A 24038-nucleotide genomic window follows, 5' to 3' on the forward strand; every position below is an offset into this window, starting at 1 on the left:
AACCGACTAAGCCACCCAGGCGCCCCTGTTGTAATCTTTTACTAGCACAATAAATAGGAGAAATTAAAAGGTGGTACCAACCACAAGCATGAGTGTAAAAGAGTACAAAGCTATCTCTCTGATAAAGTAATACAAATAGTATCACTAAGTAAATGTGATAAAGAGGACTAGTTTAAAATTAAAATGAGTGATTACATTTGTTATGTATACATTCATTTCAAATACGAACTATTTTAGAGATTCAGTATAAAGGACTGACCAATCTTATTTCCTTTCTTGAATATGATATTTCCTCAATTTTGTTTCAGGAAAATAATAAAAATGTGCATACTTAGGAATAGTTCATAGCAATGTGGGAGAACCTAAAATTTTCTACCTGTGCTTGTTCTCAATTCCTTCTCTAGTCTCCTCTTGGTGAACTTATATGAGGAATTATGATATACCATTATTAGGAAAGATTCCAGATCAAATGAACTGGCCTGGAAACCACTGCAGTCATCCAGGAAGGCTGCCTTCACAGGGACAACTATAGTTAGTGAATGGACTCAGTATGAATCTATAATCACCTGTGCTGTGTCTGAAGCATCTCCTCGTATGTTTGCTCAAAGGCTTTTTCTCTTGTTAATGACACTATAGTCCGAATATTTTCCACAGCTTCAGTTGCTACCTTATAAAATAGAACAATAAGATACAGAAATAAAATTAGTAATGGTTAACTTCTCTGGCTCAGTCACTTATACTGGCGGCATATTAAATAAAGCATTAAGTCAATAAGTTTTTCTGTTTTCTTAGCTTCTTTTTTGCTTTCCTAAAAACAATACAGGAAAATAACATTTTAGGATAATAGGCTCAAGGAAAAATTTTTTTAAAGATTTAGTCCACTGATCTAAATTCAGTCCCCTTCAGGTCTTCACTGAATGTCAATTTAAACTGGTTCCAGGTGTGCCTGAGTGGCTCAGTCAGTTAAGCATCCGACTTTGTCTCAGGTCATGATCTCGCAGTTCATGGGTTTGGGCCCTGCGTCAGACTGTGCTGACAGCTTGGAGCCTGGAACCTGGAGCCTGCTTTGGATTCTATGTCTCCCTCTCTCTTTGCCCCTCCCCTGCTCACACTCCATCTCTCTGTCTCTATCTCTTTCAAAATGAATAAATGTTAAAAAATTTTTAACTGCTTCCATAGGCAGAGAGATCAAACATTAGCATTATGCCATATGTAACTGTGCAAAGGAACTGAAAGATAATTCAATAAGACAGTAAAAAAGAACCAAATAATTACTTATTTGTAATTATTTGAGTAATTGTCTGACTCTAGCACAGATGCAAATAGCAACCCCAAAACCCTCTCACAAGCACAGCAGTAAAGTAATATGGGTATGACTATTAAATGCTGTATAAGATACCATTTTTCATTTTGATGTTTGTGACCTTTAAAAAGATATTTAATTCAAATATAATTAATGCTTTTCCATATTAATATAATTTTTGAAAAGAAGGAATAATCACATGGGATCCAAAATGGAGGAAACTTTTGGCTTAGAATAATTTGTTGGACATGAGAACACATGTCGACTTGAAAGAGAAACTTCCTGCTTTCGCATTCTGTTTCCAGAATAGCAGAGTGGATTGAGGGACAGAGGAAGACCTGGATGGACACCCAGTGTTATTAAAGAATAACTTGATTACAGGAGAGAATCAGATTTCTGGAGGTGGGCAGGACATCGGGATTCTGTTCTCAATTTTGCCTTTGAGTTGTTCTAAATTCTCATTAATTCAAAGTATACTCAAAGAAACCTCCATTTGTACCATACTTTGTAGTATGCAAGAAAACTACGTAAAAGTGCTAAAACCTTGAGGAAAAAAACAAACAGAAAAATCTTTGTGATCATTTTTCACAATGGAGAAAGGACTAGTATCATTACAGAATCCTAGAAAATGGTCTTCTTTTTTTAAAAAATTTTTTTTTAATGTTTTATTTATTTCTAGGAGAGAGATAGAGACAGCATGAGCAGGGGAGGGTCAGAGAGAGAGGGAATCACAGACTCTGAAACAGGCTCCAGGCTCTGAGCTGGCAGTCAGCACAGAGCCCGATGCGAGGCTCGAACCCACGAACCGCGAGATCATGACCCAAGCGAAAGTCGGGCGCTTAACCGTCTAAGCCACCCAGGCGCCCCGAAAATGGTCTTCTTAAAAACACTAATATGACTGCTTTAAGTCTGAAAAGTAAAACATTTGATGATTTGTCCAAATCTACACATGCAACTAAAGAAGGACCAATATGCTTTATTTGGTGTTTGGTAAAAAGATTCAAAGCTACTGAGAAAGACACAGATTGTTTGTTTGATCAGAGTTACTGATTGTATAGTCTGAAGTTATTCTAATAATCTGAAAAGGAAAAATCAAAGGATACATATAAAATTAAAAGCTCATGACATAAAAATTAAGATGAGTAAAATACAATCAATTAGGGCCCCATTAATTTTGGAAGCTGTGATAATTCTCACCACAGGGAGGGCCAAGCAATTTTTCACTGTCTCTGAGGCAAATATATGCTCTATAGTTCAGTATGTACTGCCCAGACATTCCAAGGGTCCTCATCTAATTCAAGGAAGGTAGAAAGGTCCAAGGGTCACACAAACCAAATTTTGAAGAGTCATGTGCTTGGCATAGCTATTCATGAATATTCATGCTATTTATAATGTGCCAATGGTGACAGTCAATGCGAAATAGACCATAACTAGTATTAAAATCATTTTCATAATCAGAGGATGTTCACCCAAGTGATAAAGTTCTTTGAAACTATATCATGAGAGGAACAGCTTAAATAAGACCTGGGGATGGATGACTAGAGGAGACTTGGCATTTACACAATACAGCTTCCTAAAAGCTGCCACGAGAAACAGGCTTTGGATCTCTACTGAAATGAAAGCCAAGCAAGGTAGAAGACCGCCAAAAATAAATAAATAAACAAACAATCTCCTCTAAAAAACTCCAAAGCACAACCGCAAACTGCCTACTATCCAAAGGCTATTCAAGGGTAGGCAGCCTCAGAAACTAATGCACTGCCTACCACTGGAAGGAAAGGACTGGTAAATGACAGACAAAGGATTCCTTCTTTAGGTAAGTGGTTGGATTAAATGGCATTTCTTTAATTCTCAGATGTTATGATATTATAATACTAATGTTTACCTAAATCTCCAAGACAATGATTATTTTTATAAATAATGATTGATCCTGAGAAGCTTCAATACGACAAAGCATTTTCCCAGTAATCACAATGATCAGTATAAATGTAGATCAGTATAAAGATGGTCCTTGTTTCTAAAGCCTTATTTTAGGCAGTATCAGTAACAGCAAATTGCCTTATTTTCAGTAACTGTTATATTTCCTCTACATTTTGAAAACTAAAATAATTGAAGTCATTTAAGAAAATTTAATTTTTCAACAATCAGAGAATGGGGAATCATGATGTTAGCAAATTCCCCCATGATATGGTAATATGGCTGGCACCACTGAGGGCTATTGTCTTCCAGACACTATCCTAAGTGTCTTACATATAATAATGTTAATGTTATATACTACTTACAAAAATCTGCAAGTGATATTATTTTTTTAAAGATTTTTAAATGTTTATTTATTTTTGAGAGAGAGGGAGACAGAAAGACAGAGTGTGAGGGGGGAAGGGCAGAGAGAAGGGGAGACACAGAATCTGAAGCAGGCTCCAAGCTCTGAGCTGTCAGCAAAGAGCCCGACATGGGGCTCAAACTCATGAACTGTGAGGTCATGACCTAAGCCGAAGTTGGACACTTAACTGACTAAGCCACCCAAGTGACCCAGTGACATTATTATTATTACCACTTTACAGATAAAGAAATTGAAGTCCAGAAAGGTTGACATAACTTGCTCATATCATACATTTGTTAGTGATAGAACCTGAACTCTAATTCAGCCAATTTGACTCTAGAGCCTATACTCTAAATCACGAATTCTACTATTATAACATATCTACTCCCCATACTAAACTAGTCTGTATACATTTCAATGAATATATAATACTTCACAGATTCCTAAGAAAGAAAGTTAACATACTATAAAAATGGGATCTCTGATTGTTTTTCTCTTAAAATGTTATGATGGTAACAAGTCTTTATTTTACCTTCCCAGCACGCTTAAGTTCTTGTTTATCCTTATTGGCAAAACCAGTCATAGCTGTGGTTTCAATCATTCCTGTCAGAGCAAGTATTGGAGCAATACTCAGAATCAAGAGTGTCATCTCCCATCCATATATGAAGGAAATGATAACTGACACTCCCATGTTAGTTGCATTTTGTGTTAAGACACCAACCCTTGAACCTGTTGCCTATAATCAGATAGATTTGGGGAAAAAAGTCAATTAATTTTATATTTACAAGAATTTCTATTATAGTTTCTTACAAAACAAGACAGGCTTTCTTTTTTAGGATTCATACTTCACATTTTTATTTTGAACTTGTACTTAGAGGTTAAATAATACCCATAACTTAAAAATCTATCCTCTACTAAGGAGTCACGATGCTTTGTTTTCCTTATGTTGGATATTGTTGTCCTTTGACATGTCCCTATCATTCTCTGAATATAGCCTTACTTTCTGACACAAAAAGATTCTCCAGGCTCTACCCCTGGAATCTAACATTTCTTCAAGGAGTCCTGGTTTCTTTTGGTAGCCAAAGTTATTTAGAAGTAAGCCTCCCTAAAGGCTCTGCCTTATTCCTAAAAAATGTTTTCTGGCTTCAGCTTTAATACTGCATTTGGTAATCTGCTATTTCCCCATTTCTCACTAAACTATTAAAGAAAACTCCAAAAGCATAAAAACAAGTAACAATTGCACACATCAAACAAACCATTAAATAATAAAATCTAAGATAACAGATAAAGTATTTTAAATGTCTTAGCATATTATACACTAACTCTAAGACTTATGAGGCTGAAATGTGAATGTCATTTGCTGCTTAATACTGACTTAAACTCTGTCTCTTGATACAGATGGATGAAGGATGATGCCAGAGACAAAAGATGTTGAGGGGCACCTGGGTGGCTCAGTCAGTTGGGCGTCCAACTTCGGCTCAGGTCATGATCTCGCTGTCAGTGAGTTTGAGCCTCACATTGGGCTCTGTGCTAACAGCTCAGAGCCTGGAGCCTGCTTCGGATTCTCTGTCTCCCTCTCTCTCTGCCCCACCCGTGCTCATGTTCTCTCTCTCTCTCAAAAATAAATAAACATTAAAAAAAATAAAAAAAACATGTTGAGATGTTGTATGTTATGGGATAGATTGTGTTTCCCCCATCCCCAATTTATATTTTGAGGTCCTGACTCCCAGTTCCTCAGAATGTGACTGTATTTGGAAATGAGATCTTTATCTATTTTTTCACTTATTTATTTTTGAGAGAGACAGCCAAAGAGAGAGAGAGAGAGCGTGTGAGAGAGAGATAGAGAGGGAGAGAGAGAGCGAGCGCACAAGCAGGGGAGATGCAGAGAGAGAGAGACAGAGAATGCAAATCAGGCTCCAGGCTTTGAGCTGTTAGCACAGAGTCCAATGCAGGTCTCAAAGCCTGCATCAAATGAACTGTGAGATCTTGACCTCAACAGAAGTCAGATGCTTAACTGACTAAGCCACCCAGGTGGCCCTGAAACGAGGTCTTTAAAGAGGTAAGTAAGTTAAAATAAGAGGCCTGCTCCAGTATGACTGATGTCCTTATAAGCAAAGGAAATCTGAAGCACCTGGTAGTTCATTCGGTTAAGCATCCAACGTCAGCTCAGGGCATGATCTCATGGTTTGTGAGTTCGGGCCACATGTTGGTGTCTGTGCTGATAGCTCAGAGCCTGGAATATGCTTCAGATTCTGTGTTTCTGTCTCTCACTGCCCCTCTCCTGCTCTCTATCTCCCTCTGTCTCTCTCTTTCTCAAAAATAAATAAAAATTAAAAAAATTAAAAAGAAAAGGAAATTTGAATTCAGGCATGTACTCACATATGGGAGGAACCATTGGAGGACACAGTAAGAAGACAGCTATCTACAAGTCAAGTACAGAGGACTCAAAATGAAACCAATCCTGACACCTTGATCTTGGACTTCCAATCTTCAAAACTGTGAGGAAATAAGCTACTGTTGTGTAAGCCACCCAGTCTGTGGTATTTTTGTTATGGCAGCCTTAGCAAATGATACACTTACATGTTCCTCTCCTCCCACCCAGCTGCCTTTTGGGAATGATGGTAGAATAAGAAGCTGAATTTAGTTTTCCTGTTCCAGGAAGAATTAACAGAAAAAATAGTCATTTGGCTTTGAAAAATATTACAAGAACTGAAGGAAAATAAGAACGGAGTCTTAAAAACCTAGAGGATAATGTACCTCTGAAAAGAATTTAGGACTGGAATCAGAGGAAATTTAGTTTCTCTTCCTTAGATTCTTTAGCAACATGCAAGAAGATACAAGTTTTTCTTAGAATTAAAAACAGGAAGTCATGAGTATGGATTATTACTATGTCTATGGAATTTTGCTAAACGTAGAGAATACAAATTTTGTAAGAAAATTATAGTGGACTGGACTGTGGATTACTTTTTCTGATCAGATACCACAGTGTTGTGTTTACTATGTCTATAAAGTACTATATAGTACTAAAAATATACGAAATAGGTCAACATTTCCAAATGAAGCACTCATCACAATATTCTTAATTCACAGTAACTCAACATTCAGAAAACTTGGAAAATTTAAAATGGAATATCTCATTTCAGTAGAATTTCTTCATAAAACTAAATAGTGAAAATGAAGCTGAAACCAAAGTAAGTTTCTGAGTGGCTTATTCATTAGTTAAGCAAAGAAAATCATTTATGGATAGTGAGTTAATTAAATCATGTTTAACTGCAGCAGAGGAAGAAATGTGTTCAGCGAGCTTAAACCTGTATCAGATGATTAGCATTTTGGTAAGAACAGTTGCTCAAAGAGTGGACAACGTTGCAGCACACCAACAGTCAATCAAAAACTAGGTAGCTTTTTTGAATAGTTTTCCCTGTCTCTTGATGGACTGACATATGCTACTGTTATTGCTCAGTTGATGGTTCTTTGAGGAGCCAATGCTGAGTCAGAAGTGACAAAAAAAATTGGTTGCTGTGAATGGTCTGTGTGGAGATACTACAGGTCAAAATATTTTCATAGAAGCTAAAAAAAAATGAAGTCTGTGTAACCTGAAGTGGAATCTGCTAAGATATATTACAACTGATGGTGGCAAGAAGATTTGTAGAGTAGAAAAAAAGGCTTAGTTGGACAAATTTATAAAGTTTGTGAAAATGTAAGATGTTTAAAGGCCACGTTTATTTCCTGTATTGTTTATCAGCAAGTATTTGGTGGAAAATAACTTCTCACACACACTTACTGGACCAGTATGGTTAATGGTGAAGTTCGTTTACCTTATAGATTTAACTATTTTTATTTCTATTTTTGTGAAATATGGAAGCTGAATATGTTGATTTACCACACAACAGTTTGGAGTTTAGCAGTAATAAAGTCTCACTGTAATATTTTGAGTTCAGGGCTGAGACTGAAATTTTCCTTTACAAGAAGATTTACCTTTAACCACTATGGCTTTGGATATTAGCTTTTGCTATAGACTTGATAATGTTTCTTAATGAATTCAACCTAAAATGTAAAGGCAAAACAGCAATTACATGCCAACATTATATTGTGGCAAAGTCATTTTGATGATTGAGAACATTGTTTGAATCACAAAAAGTATCAAACTGTTTTATACCCTTCCTATGTCAAAAAGTTAAATCAGGAAATGAGGTAACTACTGTCTAGATAATGATATTTTAGTTCTACCTAATCAATTCTTCTGGTTCTTGGAATTAATAAGTGAAGTTTTTATGATTTCTTGGGGCTATATAATTATAGTTCTGGTGGGAAGAATTCTTGGAACTAACATTCTATCTGTCAGTGGTATATCAAGTGCACACTGTGGCATGAATAACATACTTTCTTGTGGACAAAAATGAGGTAACACTTTTGGGTGATGAAAAGGGGTTGCTAAATATACAGAAATAAGACCTTGTAATTTTGTGGAACCTAGATTCCCAAAGAATCTAAAATGGCTTTGTACTTCTAATAACACTATATATTACACAGAAAATAGTCTGTTGACAGATGTATGGCAATAAGCCATTACCTTGGGCTGAAATAATATCAGTTAAATTGGCTGTATTCAGTAAACTATTTCAGGAATCATGTTGTTCCATGACTTTATTTCACTAACATGTTTTTCTCATGACTCTCAAAGTACCAGAGTTTCTAAAAATGGTAAGGTGTATATATTTTTGGCCATGAGTGAAGGTTTAAAAATAATATTTACTATTATTAAGGATCTATTTTATGAACACTTACTGTAATACGTATGATAAAATGAAATTTAACTGAAATTACATGATAACTGAAATGGAATATGCCTTAAGTTGATAAGATAGGAAATATGACCCCGAATAATTATTTCCTAATTCATCTCTAGTCTAGTGTGTGTTTGTGAGAAAATACATAGCAGATAAATAATAGTGGTAAATAATTCTTCCTTCCACAGAAAGAGTATCCATTCAAGTTAGATATGAACCTACCTTTATATTGCAAAGCAAGCATTTATGTGACACAGTCTCACTCTTGCAAAACTTCTTGTTCTACTTTCTAAATTCAACAGCTTTAAAATCTGCCACCAGTAATTCAATCATTTATTCTTTAGCTATTACTTTTTTAATCAATGCAAATGGTCTGACTTGCCCAGAAATTATTATGAGACCAACATTTACAAACTGGAACAAGAAAGTCTGCAGTGATCAAACAGTATTAGTCAGATGCTTGTAAGTAATTAGGCTGACAAATGTTTTCATTCATTTTTCTCAATGAAAGACAACGCTATTTGTTAAAAACAACTAATGAATGTAAGGAAGGTAATGTTGGTCTTTCAGTTCTAGTTTGTTCTTTTGGCTAAAGTAAATATTTGCTAAAAGAGAAGATACAATATATGTAAAATATAACTGCTAGTAGAAATGTCTATTTCACTGGGATTGTAAAAATGTTGAATGATAGGTAGTAAGAGAAAAATAGCACAGTAAAGAAAAAGAAAAAATAGTAAATTTTGTGGAATGGGGATTCAACTGGAATTATATGGATATTTCTGCCTAATATGTGGACCTTATAATTCCTAAACACAGAAGTTGTCATTCTATTGTGCTATGTAAGATTAATGCCACACTAGTAACTTGACTATTAAGTGAAATATTATCCACAATTTTCCCCCTTATGCCAGTAAAATTGATTCCTTAGACTTATTTAAAAAAAATAAAAAAAAAATTTAATGTATATTTATTTTTGAGAGACAGAGAGTGACAGAGAATGAACAGGAGAGAGACAGAGAGAGAGGGAGACACAGAATCTGAAGCAGGCTTCAGGCTCCAAGCTGTCAGCACAGAGCCCGACATGGGGCTTGAAGCTACGAACCGGGAGATCATGACCTGAGCCAAAGTCAGATGCTTAATCAACTGACCCACGCAGGTGCTCCTATAAATTCTATCTAATAAATTTAGAGCCTTGCCTTCCAAGTAATGAAAAAGTGTTCAGAAAAAAAAAGATGATACCACTTTTCCTTTTGAACTCTTTCTACATCATAACATTAATTTTAAAAGCCATTATGGATACATGTGAATATTCACAACTGTAACCAACTTGTTCTATTCTTTGGTAATACAAAGGAAAAACTACACCTTCTTCTACTTTTTTCCTGTAACTACCCTTACAAGGAAAAACTACACTTTCTTCTTTTATTAAAACTTTGAAATTGTGTGTGTGTGTTTTCATTTTGTTACTTTTCTAGTCTTACTATTTATTTCTGAGCTCTTTTCTCTAACTCATGCGTAGTAGCTTCTTTAGTCTTCTGGTTATCTTATTACATGTGCTAAATCTCCGCCCCTCCCTTTTCCCTATTATTTATATGAGTATATAGTTGACATATAATGTAATTATTAGTTTCAGGTATACAACCTAGTGACTCAATGAAATCTTTTATTTATTTATTTTTTTGTTAAAAATATCCAGAACTGAAAGGTTTTCTTCTTTCATTTATTGAGAGCTTCCAGTTAGTCCTGAGACTTACCTGATCTCCTTAAGGATGTGGGTAATCTTAGTATAGCTCACAAATATGCATTGACACGTGTGTGTGTGTGTGTGTACGTGTACATACACTATTACACCATTTAAGAATAAAAATATACATACTCCTTGGATTTGTGCTATATCGATGGCTAATATTGTTGTCAAGGCTCCTGTGCTGTTTTCCTTATCATCAAACCAGGAAATATCCTAGAGAAAAAGGAGAATTTTTAAAAAAAATTTTTTTTTCTAGGAGAGAGAGAGAGAGACAGCGTGAGCAGGGGAGGGTCAGAGAGAGAGGGAGTCACAGACTGAAACAGGCTCCAGGCTCTGAGCTAGCAGTCAGCACAGAGCCCGACGTGGGGCTCGAGCCCACGAACCACGAGATCATGACCTAAGCGAAAGTTGGACGCTTAACCGACTAAGCCACCCAGGCGCCCCGAGAAAAAGGAGAATTAACAAACAGTTACCAAAACAAAAACAAAAATCCCCCCAAGACAAACAAACAAACAAACAAAAAACAACCAAACCAAAACAAACATCGTTATCAAAAAGATTCTTCTCTGATTTATGATTCTGCTATAATAAGTCAAAAGGTATTTACCTGCCCCCTCACTTACAGGTATTTAATTCTTATCAATAGTATGGATCAAATGACTCTTGTTTCTTACTTCACAAATACCTATACTTGGATACAAAATGAAGAATGCAAGTCCAGTATCTTGGAGCCATTACCAATGCTACAATACTGTATAATAATCAACATCAAAAATGGCCATTTTGAATCAGCAAGTAAGTTGTAATTTTAATGAAGAGCAGACTACTTAAAAAGGTAATGCACAACATGATTTGGAAATATTTACAAAGCTTTCTATCTAAACTGATTAATGATACAAAGTCTATCTCCTTCTCTTTAGGATCCACTTAGGCAAGATTTTCCGTGATACTTCATATTACTCCTTAGATCTTATAACCACTAGGCATTGTGAAAGGCTAAAGAAGCAAAGAGGCTGATATAAAACCCCTGTGGCCAAGAAGCATGCAATCTGAAGGAGATAGGTCACAAATACAAGCAATAAAAGCATAACATTATAGCCAGTTTCATTTTTAACAGCAAATAGAGATAGCACTTCTAAGCAGTTCTCAACCTAAGGCATTCTGATTTCCTTTTATTAGCTATTGAATGTTTCCTCCCACTCACTCAAACCACTTAGATCTCTTGTGGATTAAAATAATATGGAACCTGTCTCTGAAAAATGACTTATTTTTAGTAAGTGAAGAGCCAAAGAATTGTTGCCTTACAACTCAGCCAGGGCCCTGACACCCAGGTTACATGTTTCTGGAGACTAAGGAAAAAAACCCATAAAAGAGAGAAGACTGTGCATTCATCATACAGTTATGTGAGAAGAAATCTTCCATGGAGAAATATGACAAGAGCAAGGGTGGGCACAGCCCCAGCATGACAACACTACTCTCTCTGTAAGGCCCTGCATGGGGAAGGTGTCCCAAAGTGTGGAGGGTCTAAGATGCCCCAAGGGCATCCTACAGAAATCACAATCTGCACTACCAATTATCACTTTAAAAACAAAGCCGCACTCATGAGCCTAACATATTGTGAACATACATCAGCAATGTAATAACTATAGCATTCTTGAACTGGAAGACATTACCTATTTTTTTATTGTATACTCAAAAAACTTAAGATAAACTTTACATTTTCTAATTATTTCTTTATTTAAACATTGTATGGAACACACAAAGAATTTTTAGGTACAATATAAAGTAAAAATGTAGAAAGACAATTTATTATGGAATATTACATTCTTGATTCTAGTGTATCTTTCTATAACGCACTAGGCATAGTATACAAATGGGGCTAGTCTTAGTTATTATCTGATCTTCAACAGGCAAGATATCCAAAATTATTTTCAAACAAGTCAGCATTGTGCACTCTAGGGACTGTATTCCATCATACAGAAACATAAAACACTTAGTTTCTGGAACATAGCTGGTGTCAAATAAAATTTAGCTTGCTTTTTCTTTTTCTGATGGTAAATTGATTATAAGTAAGGTCATCAGGTTTTTGGATAGTAGTAAATCCTTTTTTTTTTCTGTCAGTAGTATACTAGAAATAAAAAATTCAGTAACACTATGATGCATACATATTTGGTATGCATACATATTTTATCAGCTAATCATCATAATTATATGAGGTAGATACTATGAATATCCATATTTTATAAATGAGGAAACCGAGGTACGGAGAGAATAAATAACTTTGCCCAAGGTCACACAGAGGGCAAGTGCCAAGGCCAGGATTGGAACCTATGCAACCAAATGCCAGAGTTTTTATTCAAATATCCTGTTCTATCTCCCATCTAACTGAAGCATTGCAGTTGAGTTTCATTACCCGTTTCTCCTGCTTCAGGACTTGATACCTAAAATTCTTTTGGAAGTAGCCTTTTGAGATCCCTTAGTGATCACCATTAATTCTATTGTTGCATGATTTAGAGACTCCCCAAAGAAGCCCTAGCCAATCTAATTTAAAGAGAAATAGGTAAAAATACATATCTGTTTAGAAACCCAACACATCTATAGGTCAATATTTATCATTAAGAAATATAAACTTAGCTTTGAGCAATGACTTATTTCCAACCATTGAAGTCAGCAACACTTAGAACATTCTTTTCAAGTGTAAGGATGTCAAGTAATCAAATAAAATACTAATTTTATACCTACAAAAAGACCACACCTGATTCCATAAATACCTCTACCTCACACGAGGTTCCAAACTAGTTATAAAAACAACACAAGTCTCAGCATGCTTTCTAACCTTTAGAAAGCCTTAGGACAAAAACCAGGTAATAAGAGTTAGGCTAAACTGCACATTGGGAGCACTCCTTACTATTGACAAAACTGGAATGGGGAAGATATTTATAAAGAAAAGGCCAAATATCCTATTTTTTCCCCTTCCATTTTAAGAAAGAAAAGACAAGAATCAAAAAGAATGCTGAAGGATGCAGAGGGAAAACAATTAGCTGGAAGAGGCTGAGTTGAATTTATGGGGGACTTTAGTAACATCTGCTGAATAGTGCAGAGTTTTTGTGTGTGTCTTTGCTTGTGTGTATTTTTTGCAGGACCAGACTTTTTGGCTTAAAAACTGAGGCATTCTTATGGGCAGAAGCTACTTTATACTACAGTGTTCCTTGTCCCGCTACTCCTCCACCAAAAGCACACTGTGAACCTCTAGAGAGGAAGTTCAATGTAATGTTTGGAAAAGTATATATTATTTTGTTTAAAATATTCAGACATAAAGGGAACACTGGCAAAAATCCCTGGAAATTCAAAATAAATTTCCTTGAACGTGGAAACATATGAACTCATAAAGAAGAAAATGAGCTGAAACTGTCAATAACTATGAAATATAGTACTAGTTAATTAAAATCTCACCTTATTTCATCAAAGATTTGACGTAAAAATATAAAGTGTTCATAAATAAAAAACAAAATTAAAGTACAAGTTTAACTTGAGAGGGTTGTACAAGCATTAACTGGTTTTATAATCCCTCAAGTAGATTTTTTCTGGCTTAAGGAGAGTCTCCAGTTATCTCTGATGAGCCTTTGAGCAGAGTGTCAGGCACCAGCTTCTTCAGAGCATCAAGTTGCTATGGGAAACCTTGCACTGGCAGTGCTGAATTTTGTATCTTGTAGTTCCCCAAGAGCACAAAGGCCTGGGAATTTCGTTACGCGGCAGCCCTCTGAGCACTATTGCTGAAAGTCATAAGAGGTAAAAACAGGTTTTGACAACTCAGCTGGAATGACAGTAATTCTATTTCTGACAAGAAATGACCTTGGCAGGAAGCTATTTGCTCCTGCACAGGGAGCTCTGGTGACAGAAAGTATGATAAAGGGCTCCAAATGATTACCGGCTTTCAGGGAACCCAATACACCTCAGCCTCCTGAAGGAATTTTAGAAGTGCCAATCTGAGACATTCCTGCCACTTGCCCCTAAGACTCACTTTTCAAGATTACTACTTGATCTACCTATTTTTAATTATTTCACAGGTGTGACTGATCATCTGTGTACAGCAGCCCAACCCGCCAGCCAGACTGCTACCTGAATTCAGGACTCTTCTGATGAGGAGAGAGAGATTGGCTACTTTCAGAGGTGGGGAGTGAGGAAACTTAGCAGTGCACACAGATGAGAACTAGAGGAATTAACTCCTATTTTTTTTTTTTTTTTTTACAAATAGTTTATTGTCAAATTAGTTTCCACATTAACTCCTCCTTTTAAAATATGTTCCCCAAGATACTGTAGCTCTTAATTCTTCTTTTCAGTTTTTATTTACTCTTTCAATTTGATCCTAGTGTACTACATTATACATTAAAAAAAAAAGATTTGTCAAGATAAATGCAAGGAAAAAGGATTGGACTCTAAATCCTGTTTTCTACAAGTTGTATTTTCAAACATAACAATTTTCGACTTGCTTCTATTAGAAAAATATACTGTAAGAATTCTGACATCAGATGCTGATTGGAACACAAAAAGCGTGCTTTCAAGGGATCAAAGGAAAGATTATGTTAAGAAATTGACTTGAAAAACTACAAGTAAGAAAATGTAAGAACACATTTTAAATAAAATAAGAAAGATCAGGCACTGACCTGATATAACATGGCTTTAAATGCCAAATGTCTTAATCTCATGGTTAAAATTTCCCCTGCTCTGCCATAAAATAATCCCTGGAAAACAAAAGAAAAGCTATATTTATTCTTAACTCTTAGAATTTCTTAACTCAAAGAAATAGAAAATTTCTTTGTTACACTTAATCACTACATTTACTTGTTTATATTTTATTTATTATATTTAGTTATTATTTTTAACTCAGAGAGGATGACATAAAAAGTAATCATGTTCAAACTTGTTTAACTCATTACAAGCTTACCTGAATGAAATAACTGACAAAGCAAATAACACCCAAAATGACAAATATCATGGAATAAATTTCTGCATCGTGCTTTAATGTGGTTTTATCATCATTTTCAAACATCTGAGAAGGAACAGATTTTTTTTTATCAGGTTATTGGAAGAAAATACAAAAGAAAGAGAAAAAACTAAAAATGTCTATCCGTCAGGAATTTTTGAATGGATTTCAACGTAAGAAAAAGATTATATATGTATTTCCTGGGAAAAAGAAGTGCACCATTATTCTATTCACTACATTCATTACACATGATAAAATAATGATTTGCTGTCAATTCTCTCACTTAAGCTATGTAAATATGAGATCAGACAATGAGTCTTCCATCTGCTATTATCACAGTATATTTTCAAAGAAACCACCAGTTTGTTTGAATTACCATCTCTATTAACTGCTAGTAACTTAGGTTTCTTAATATTATTTTATTTAAGATATCACCTGCAATGTGAGACCTTTATACATGTCCCTAGAAATTGTTCCTAAAATTAGTAATTATACATATAGTGGCATCTATATTGACAAAGCATAGCTTTGCAAATCTGGGAGACTGAAGACTTAATGGGGCTTAGTAGTTGAATCCAACAACTCTCCTCAGTCCCTCGGCACAATCCCAAGCTCTTGTTTATTTCCTCTCCCTTGTGAACTGACTGGTAATAAAAAATGGCCATTGTTTGGACTGGTTGAAAGAAGAGTAGTTGTATTTGTCTGTTTTATTACTTCAGTGCTTTGGAATGCTGATATGGCATTGGAGTCAAAATTAGAAAACAAAGTAATTTCTTTACTGATTGCCCAGTCAACATGGCCCAGCCAAGACTTCACAATAGAGGCTGGCTTATCCCCTAAGAACATTAGTTAACCTTCCTATCATGGATCCCACACTATGGGTGACCCACCACAAGTCCCAATTTCCCCATTGCTGGGTCAAAGTACATCAGATCTGTTCTCTCAGGCTACACTTTGTTTAAAATTGTTAAAAATATTAGCAAATTAGCTCTACTTACAGTTATGATTTTTGCAAAGATGATGGAAAATACTGGATGAACAGTTCCATTTACGATAGAAGCCAATGTCCCCAGAACCACAGAAAGCCATTCAGACTTGTTTAATTTAAACATTTTTAACAGGGAAACTTCAGGAAGACTTGCCTATGAATAAAATACTTTGGTTAAAACCCCAGTTTGAGAGCATAATGGGACCTAGAGAAGTTAGCTAATCTTTAACAGACCTATAATATAAAATATCAAATATAATAGGTGGCAGGGTAAAAGTAGAATATTCCTTAGAAAAGTTTCACCACCTATATTACTTGATGTCCTCAACACATACAAGGATATTATCCCAAAGTCACTATCTGAGCAACTTATCCTTTTGGTATTTTACTGTTACTATCATTTAAAAAGTATAGATTAACTCACAAGTTCTGACATCTAAGACTTGTCGAAGAAATGATTTTATTTATTTGTTTGTTTTTTATTTATTTCTTAGTTTATTGTCAAGTTGGTTTCCATATAACACCCAGTGCTCATCCCAACAAGTGACATCCCCCATGCCCATCACCCCCTTTCCCTTCTCTCCCACCCCCATCAGCCCTCAGTTTGTTCTCAGCATTCAAGAGTCTCTCATGGTTTGCCTCCCGCCCTCTCCCCAACTATTTTTCCCCTTCTTCTCCCTCAGGGTCCTCCATTAGCTTCCTTCTAATCCACCTATATGTGCAAACATATGGTATCTGTCCTTCTCTGCCTGACTTATTTCACTCAGCATTAATACCCTCGAGTTCCATCCATGCTGCTACACATGGCCAGATTTCATTGTTTCTCATTGCCATGTAGTATTCCATCGTATAGATAAACCACATCTTCTTGATCCATTCATCCGTTGATGGACACTTAGGCTCTTTCCATGTTTTGGCTATTGTTGAGAGTGCTGCTATGAACATTGGGGTACATGTGCCCCTATGCATGAGCACTCCTATATCCCTTGGGTAAATGACAGAAACATTTATGTAATATTGTAATTTAAAGCTTGTTTTTGGATTCTCATTTATAAGTAAAATGCTTCAATATCTGAGCATATCATTTAAACTTAACAAGCCTCAGTTTCCTCACCTTTCCAAGGGGGATGATATCATTTCCCATCTTGGACTTTTTTTTAGAATTAAGCTTAACTCAATATTATTACAGAGGGAGGATTATATGATGCAAACTCCTAGGTTTTATACAGAGAAAGCACACTTCAAGTAACCATTCTGGTATCTGTCAGCACTTTCTGGGATATGTGGAAGGTGAGTGGGGAGGTAGCGGTCACGATAATCAGAGGATAAATAATATGATAATGATTTCTCCTTACTCTTGTCCAGTATACGTAGTGGATTTATTGCAGAAATCTAAAAAATTCTGTGAATAGTTTTGTGGTAATTATTTTGAATAGGAAAGTAGACAGCAAATTACTAGGCATTTTTTTAAATAAAAAATGTTTTTAAAATTTTTTAACATTTTATTTATTTCTGAGAGAGAGAGGCAGCGTGAGTAGGGGAGGGTCAGAGAGAGAGGGAGACACAGAATCTGAAACAGGCTTCAGGTTCTGAACTAGCTGTCAGCACAGGGCCTGACACGGGGCTTGAACCCACGAACTGCAAGATCATGACCTGAGATGAAGTTGGCCGCCCAACCAACTGAGCCATGCAGGCGCCCCAATAAAAATGTTTTCATGTTTACCTATTTTTGAGAGACCTGGTGAGAGAGAGCACAAATTGGGGAGGGGCAGAGAGAAGGAGACAGGGAATCTGAAGCTGAGACAGGGAAGCTGAATCTGTGTTAGAGCAGAGCCTGATGCAGGGCTTGAACTCACAAACTCTGAGATCATGACCCGAGCCAAAGTTGGACAGTTACCTGATTGACTCACCCAGGTGTCCCTAGACATGTCATATATTAAAATTTCCTCTTGGGGGCGCCTGGATGGCTCAGTCGGTTGGGCGGCCCACTTCGGCCCAGGTCATGATCTCACGGTTTGTGGGTTCGAGCCCCGCGTAGGGCTCTCTGCTGGAAGCTAGCTCAGAGCCTGGAGTCTGTTTCAGATTCTGTGTCTCCCTCTCTCTCTGACCCTCCCCTTCTCATGCTGTCTCTCTCTCTCTCAGAAATCAACAAAACATTAAAAAAAAAAAAAACAAAAAACTTCCTCTTGGCATTCACTCTTAAAGTAATGTCCTTTGTGAACCTAATAACAAGAGAATTCTTCGGGAATGACTACAAAATAGTCTATAATTCTTTGTTAATCTTAGTCTGGCAACTATAATGTTAACTCTACTGTTTGAACAATAGAACTTTTAAGGTTCTAAGGCCTTTAAAGTCTATTTTTAGGATGGGTAAACCACAATTATATTGGGTTACTTAATAATCTATTATCTTTCCTTTCTGAAATTTTCTGAAGACCATGATCACAAAAAGCCTCACTTTTCAGTTAGGTTACTGTCCAACAGAATATACAGAAATTTATTTTATTTTTTATTTTTTGAATTTTTTATTAAAAATCTTTTTAATGTTTATTTTGGAGAGATAGACAGAGTGTGAGCCGGGGAGGGGCAAAGAGAGAGGAAGACACAGAATCCAAAGCAGGCTGTAGGCTCCAGCTGTCAGCACAGAGCCTGAGGGGGGGCTTGAACTCATGAACTGCGAGATCATGACCTAAGCCAAAGTTGGATGCTTCCCCAAGTGCCACCCAGGTGCCCCAGAATATACAGAAACTTAAGAAGTTGCATACCAACTCTTTGTCAAGCACTGAGCACAGATTTTCTGTCAAATTCCTTATAAAATTGCCCCATTTTGTAATGAAACTAAGACTTGGTGTGTCTCAGGACATAAAGGCAGTAAATTAGAGACAGTAAATGTAGGAGGGCTATCTCCTCTAGAGAATAATTTATCCTTTTACTTTTTGAAAAATATACAGTAACAGGTTAAATGAGTATTACTTAAATAATGTTATAAAGATATAAAAGAATAAAGACAAGAACAAAATGATAAAATTCAGTAAGATCATGAAAGTTTCTATGCCATCTAAATATATTACAGGTTATTACATGTTTTACAAGAATCTGATATAAAATTATATGAATTATAGACATTTTGTGAAGAGATGCAGAAGGGCTTTAAAAAGTTAAACAAACCTTCCTAAAGAATTTTAAATTTCATATATTTTATTTTATTTATTTTTAAAAGTTCATTTATTTAACTTATAAAGAAAGAGAGAGAGAAAGAAGGCAGAAAGATAGAGGGAGAGAATCTCAAGGAGGTTCTGTGCTGTCACTACAGAGCTCAACATGGGGCTCAAATCCACAAACCATGAGATCATGACCAAAGCCAAGATCAAGAGTTGGATGCTCAACCAAAGGAGCCACCTAGGCATCCCAAATTTCATGTATGTTAGACCTATAATGAGTTATTATAGTCTTCATACAAGAGGCTGTATGAGTTTAAAATGTATAACTTGATAACTTTATTTATTAAAAATATATTTTTTAATGTTTATTTATTTTTGAGAGAGAGAGAGACAGAGAAAGAGTGTGGGTGGGGGAGGGGCAGAGAGAGAGTGGCACAGAATCTGAAGCAGGCTCCAGGCTCTGAGCTGTCAGCACAGAACCCAATGCAGGATTCCAACCCACGAACCACGAGATCATGACCTGAGCTTAAGTCAGATACTCAACCAACTGAGCCACCCAGGTACCCCTATAACTTAAGTTTAGACATAACTACACATTCATGAAACCATTAACACAGTCAAGATAATGAACATACCCACTACCTCCAGAAGTTTCCTACAGCCTTTTATAAACCTCCCTTCCTACACCTCTCAGCTGACAATCCTCTTCTATAATCATGGACATGCTGTTACTACATATTATTTTGCATTTCCTAAGATTTTATATAAATGAAATCATACTGTATGTATTCTTTTTTCATCTGGTCTCTTTTGCTCAACATAATTCCTTTGAGATTTATTCATAACATTTCATTCGTTTTTATTGCTACTCCATTGTATGAATATATCACAATTCATATATTCAAGTCACTTGTTGATATGAATTTAGATCATTCCCAGTTTGAGGCTTTTACAAATAAAACTGCTATGAATGTTCATATTCAAGACTTTGTGTGGACACATGCCTTCATTTCTTTCAGGTAAATACCTAGAAGTGGAATGGCGGATCAGATAGTAGGTGTATGTTTAACTCTTTAAGAAATTGCCAAACTGTTTTCCAAAGTGAGTTTGCCATTTTGTATTCTCCCTAGCAAAATGTGGAATGCTGCTGGCTTCACATCACTGCCAACACTTGCTAGAGTTCGTCTTTTTAGTTTCTACCATTCTAATAGGTGTGTCATGATATCTCAATTATGAGTTTAATTTGCACTTCTCTAATGACTAATGATGTATGGCATCTTTTTATGTGCTTGTTTCCCATATGCTATCTTCTTTGGCAAAATGTCTATTCAAATGTTTTGCTCATTTTTCTTTTTCTTTTTAGAGAGAGAGTGGAGGACTTTGTTCTTTTTCAAAGTTGTTCTTATTATTTTATCCTTTTGAATTTCCATTTATAATCAGTTTGTCAAATTCTACAAAAAAGCCTGCTGAAGTATTGACTGGTATTGCCTTGAAACTATAGATCAATTTAGGAAGAACTGTCAATGATACTGACTCTTCTTATTTATGTACATGGTATACTCCTCAACTTATTTAGGTCTCCTTTCACTTTTCTTAGTAATATTTGTATATCTCAGTGTGTGGGTCTTATAATCTTTTATCAAATTATCCCCAAGAATTTCATATTTTTGAGAATATTGTACATTATTTTTAAAATTTCAGTTCCTATTTTTGATTTTTGTACTTTTTGGTGCTTACCATAGGATTATTTATATAGATAGTCATGTTGTCTGTGAATAATGACAGTTTTCTATCTTTCTATCCTATTTGTATGCCTTTTATTATCTGGCCTTATTACACAGTCCAGAACTTGTGACACAATGTTGAATAGAACTAGTGTGTGTGTCTATCCTTGCCTTATTCTTGATCTTGGTTCCTTCACTATTGAGAATGATGTTAACTGTAGAATTTTTGTTGATGCCCTTTATCAGGTTGAGAACATTTCTTTCAATTCCTAGTTTACTGAGAGTTATCAGGAATAGAGAGTACATTTAGTCAACTGAATTTTATGCATTGATTGAGATGATTCACATTAATTTCTTTTTTTATGAATTGATTTCACACTTTTATTTTCCATATGCAACAAACATTGGTAATTTGGGTTTAGCATTTTTCTCTGGCTACTTTCCATTAGTTTGAAAATGTTCTCCTTCCAAATTTAGTAATGTTTATTCCAGAATGAATGTCTTAAATCTGAGCTGAAAGCAGTCAACACCCAAGGTAAGAATAAAGAGAAAGACAAATATACTACCCATCCAGAAGCCAGGGCATTACCAAGATAATTTTATCATCTGTCTCTTTCTTTCGCAATGTGAGATTTTGCATTCTTCTTTACTCATTTCCCAGGCTGCAGCCAGGAGAAGGAAAGAAGAGAGGTATCTCCATTACTCCCCAAACAGATTCAAGCAAGCACAAATGAAGGCAAAATTACTGTGAATTTATCAGTGGGTCACATCTTGTCTTTCCTCCCACTCTTTCATACTTTTGTTATGATATTCCTCAGAAATGAGGATTCACATTAATTTCTTAATGTTAGGCCATACTTGTACTCCTTAGATAAATCCTAGTTGGTGATGATATAGTATTCTTTTTATATATTGTTGGTTAGATTTACTAAAATTTTGTTAAGAAGTTTTCCATCTATGTTCATGAGGAATATTTATCTATAATCTTATAGTCTTGTAACATCTTTGTCTAATTTTGATACCAGAGTAATGTTGGTCTCATAGAATGGAGACTTCTTTCTGTTCAATTTTCTATTTGGTAGAATTCACCAGTTAAGCCAATTGGACCTGAAGTTTTCTTTAAGGAAAACATTTTCACTACAAATTTAATTTCTTTTTAATAGATATAAAATTATTTAAGCTATTAATTTATTCTTGAGTGAGCCTTGGTAGTTTGTGTCTTTCAAATAATTTGATCATTTCATCTGAGTTGTAGGATTTATTTGCATAAATGTTTTCATAAGATTATTTTATTCTTTGGGTGGGGGGGTAGAGAAAGAGAAAGAGAGGGAGGGAGAGGGAGAGAGACAGAGAGAATCCATATGAGTTGGGGAGGGGCAGAAGGAGAGGGAAAGAGAGAATCTTAAACAGGCTCCATGATCAGAGAGGGGCCCAACTTGGGGCTCAACCTCACAATCTCAACCTCTGAGATTATGACCTGCACTGAAATCAAGAGTCAGATGCTTAAATGACTGAGCCAACCAGGCACCCCTACTATTTTTTTAATATCTGTGGGACTTGTAGTGATGTTGCCACACTCATTCTTGATATTGGTAATTTATATCTTCTTTCTTAACTTGTTTAGTAAGTCCAGTGGTTTTTCAGTTTACTGAGGCTCTCAAAGAGCCAGTTTTGGATTTCATGGATTTTTTTTCTTATTTAAAAAATGCTATTTACAGAGAGAGAGCCAGCGAGTGAGCGAGAGAGAGAGAGAGAGAGAGCACATGCAAATGGGAAGAAGGGCAGAGAGAGAGGGGGAGAGAGAACCCAAAACAGGCTCTATTGCTCAGAGTGGAGCCTGACTTGGGGCTCAGTCTCATAACCATGACATCATGATGTGAGTCAAGATCAAGAGTCGAATGCTTCACCAACTGAGCCACCCAGGTGCCCTGATTTTTTTCTTTATAATTCTTTTCTTCTTTCTAGTTTCTTATAAAGTAAGTTTATTAATTTGAGATCTTTCTTTTTTATATAATATAAATGTTTAGTTGTATAAATTTCTCAGTAATACTTTAAGCCTCATCTCACACATTTTTTTAAACTGGAGTTATTTTTACTTTTTTAAAGTTTTTATTTGAATTTCAGTTAGTTAACATACAATGTAATATTAGTTTCAGATTTACAATATAGTGACTCAACACTTCTATACATCACATGGTGCTCATCAGGACAAGTGCACTCCTTAATCTCCATCACCTATTTAATCCACCTCCTATCCATCTCCTGTCTGGTAACCATCAGTTTGTTCTCTGTAGTTAACAGTCTGTTTCTTGGTTTGCCTTTTTTTTTTATTGCTTTCTTTTTTATTTTACCCCCTTTAGTCATTTGTTTTGTTTCTTAAATCATATGATATTTCTCTTTCTCTGACTTATTTTATTTAGCATAATACTCTCTAGCTCCATCCATGACATTGCAAAAGGCAGATTTCATTCTTTTTTTATAGATGAGTCATATTACATACACACACACACACACACACACACACACACCCTATCGAGATTCATTTATCAGTCAATGAACACTTTCAGTGTTTTCATAAATTGGCTATTGTAGAAACTGCAGCTATAAACATCGGGGTGCATGGATCCCTTTGAATTAGTATTTTTGTATTCCTTGGGTAAATACTCAGTAGTACAATTGCTGGATTATAGGGTACATTTTAATTATGTTTGGTTTCATTTTCATTCAGCTCAAAATACTTTTGAAATTCTCTTTTGATTTCTTCTTTGATCCGTGCATTATTTAGAAGTGAGTTGCTTAGCTTCCAAATATTTCAAGATTTCAAGGGCATTTCTGTGCTTGATCCCTCCCCTCCCCTGCCCCTCCTCTCCTCTCCTCTCCTTTCCTCAAGATTTTACTTTTAAGTAATCTCTACACACAATGTGGAGTCCAAGCCTAGGACTCCAAGATCAAGAATTGCATGCTCTACCAACTGAGCTAGCCAGGTGTCCCTCTGCTCTTGACTTCTGATATAATTCCACTTTAGTG

At 35.6% G+C, this 24038-nt stretch overlaps 1 protein-coding gene across 1 annotated transcript in view; it reads right to left on the reverse strand.

Moving 5' to 3' along the window:
• Positions 1–24038, reverse strand: part of ABCB5 (ATP binding cassette subfamily B member 5) — a 178747-nt gene that overhangs the window by 25099 nt on the left and 129610 nt on the right. Inside the window, exons 17-22 of the mRNA XM_077757610.1 lie at positions 16137–16280; positions 15100–15204; positions 14819–14896; positions 10284–10367; positions 4153–4356; positions 567–667 (exon numbers count right to left, since the gene is read on the reverse strand). Coding sequence (XP_077613736.1) covers positions 567–667; positions 4153–4356; positions 10284–10367; positions 14819–14896; positions 15100–15204; positions 16137–16280 — 716 coding nt within the window. The remainder of the gene's footprint in view (positions 1–566; positions 668–4152; positions 4357–10283; positions 10368–14818; positions 14897–15099; positions 15205–16136; positions 16281–24038) is intronic.

This window comes from Crocuta crocuta, unplaced genomic scaffold, assembly GCF_008692635.1.
Source record: "Crocuta crocuta isolate KB4526 unplaced genomic scaffold, BGI_CrCroc_1.0 scaffold62, whole genome shotgun sequence".
NCBI classification, from domain to species: Eukaryota; Metazoa; Chordata; class Mammalia; order Carnivora; family Hyaenidae; genus Crocuta; species Crocuta crocuta.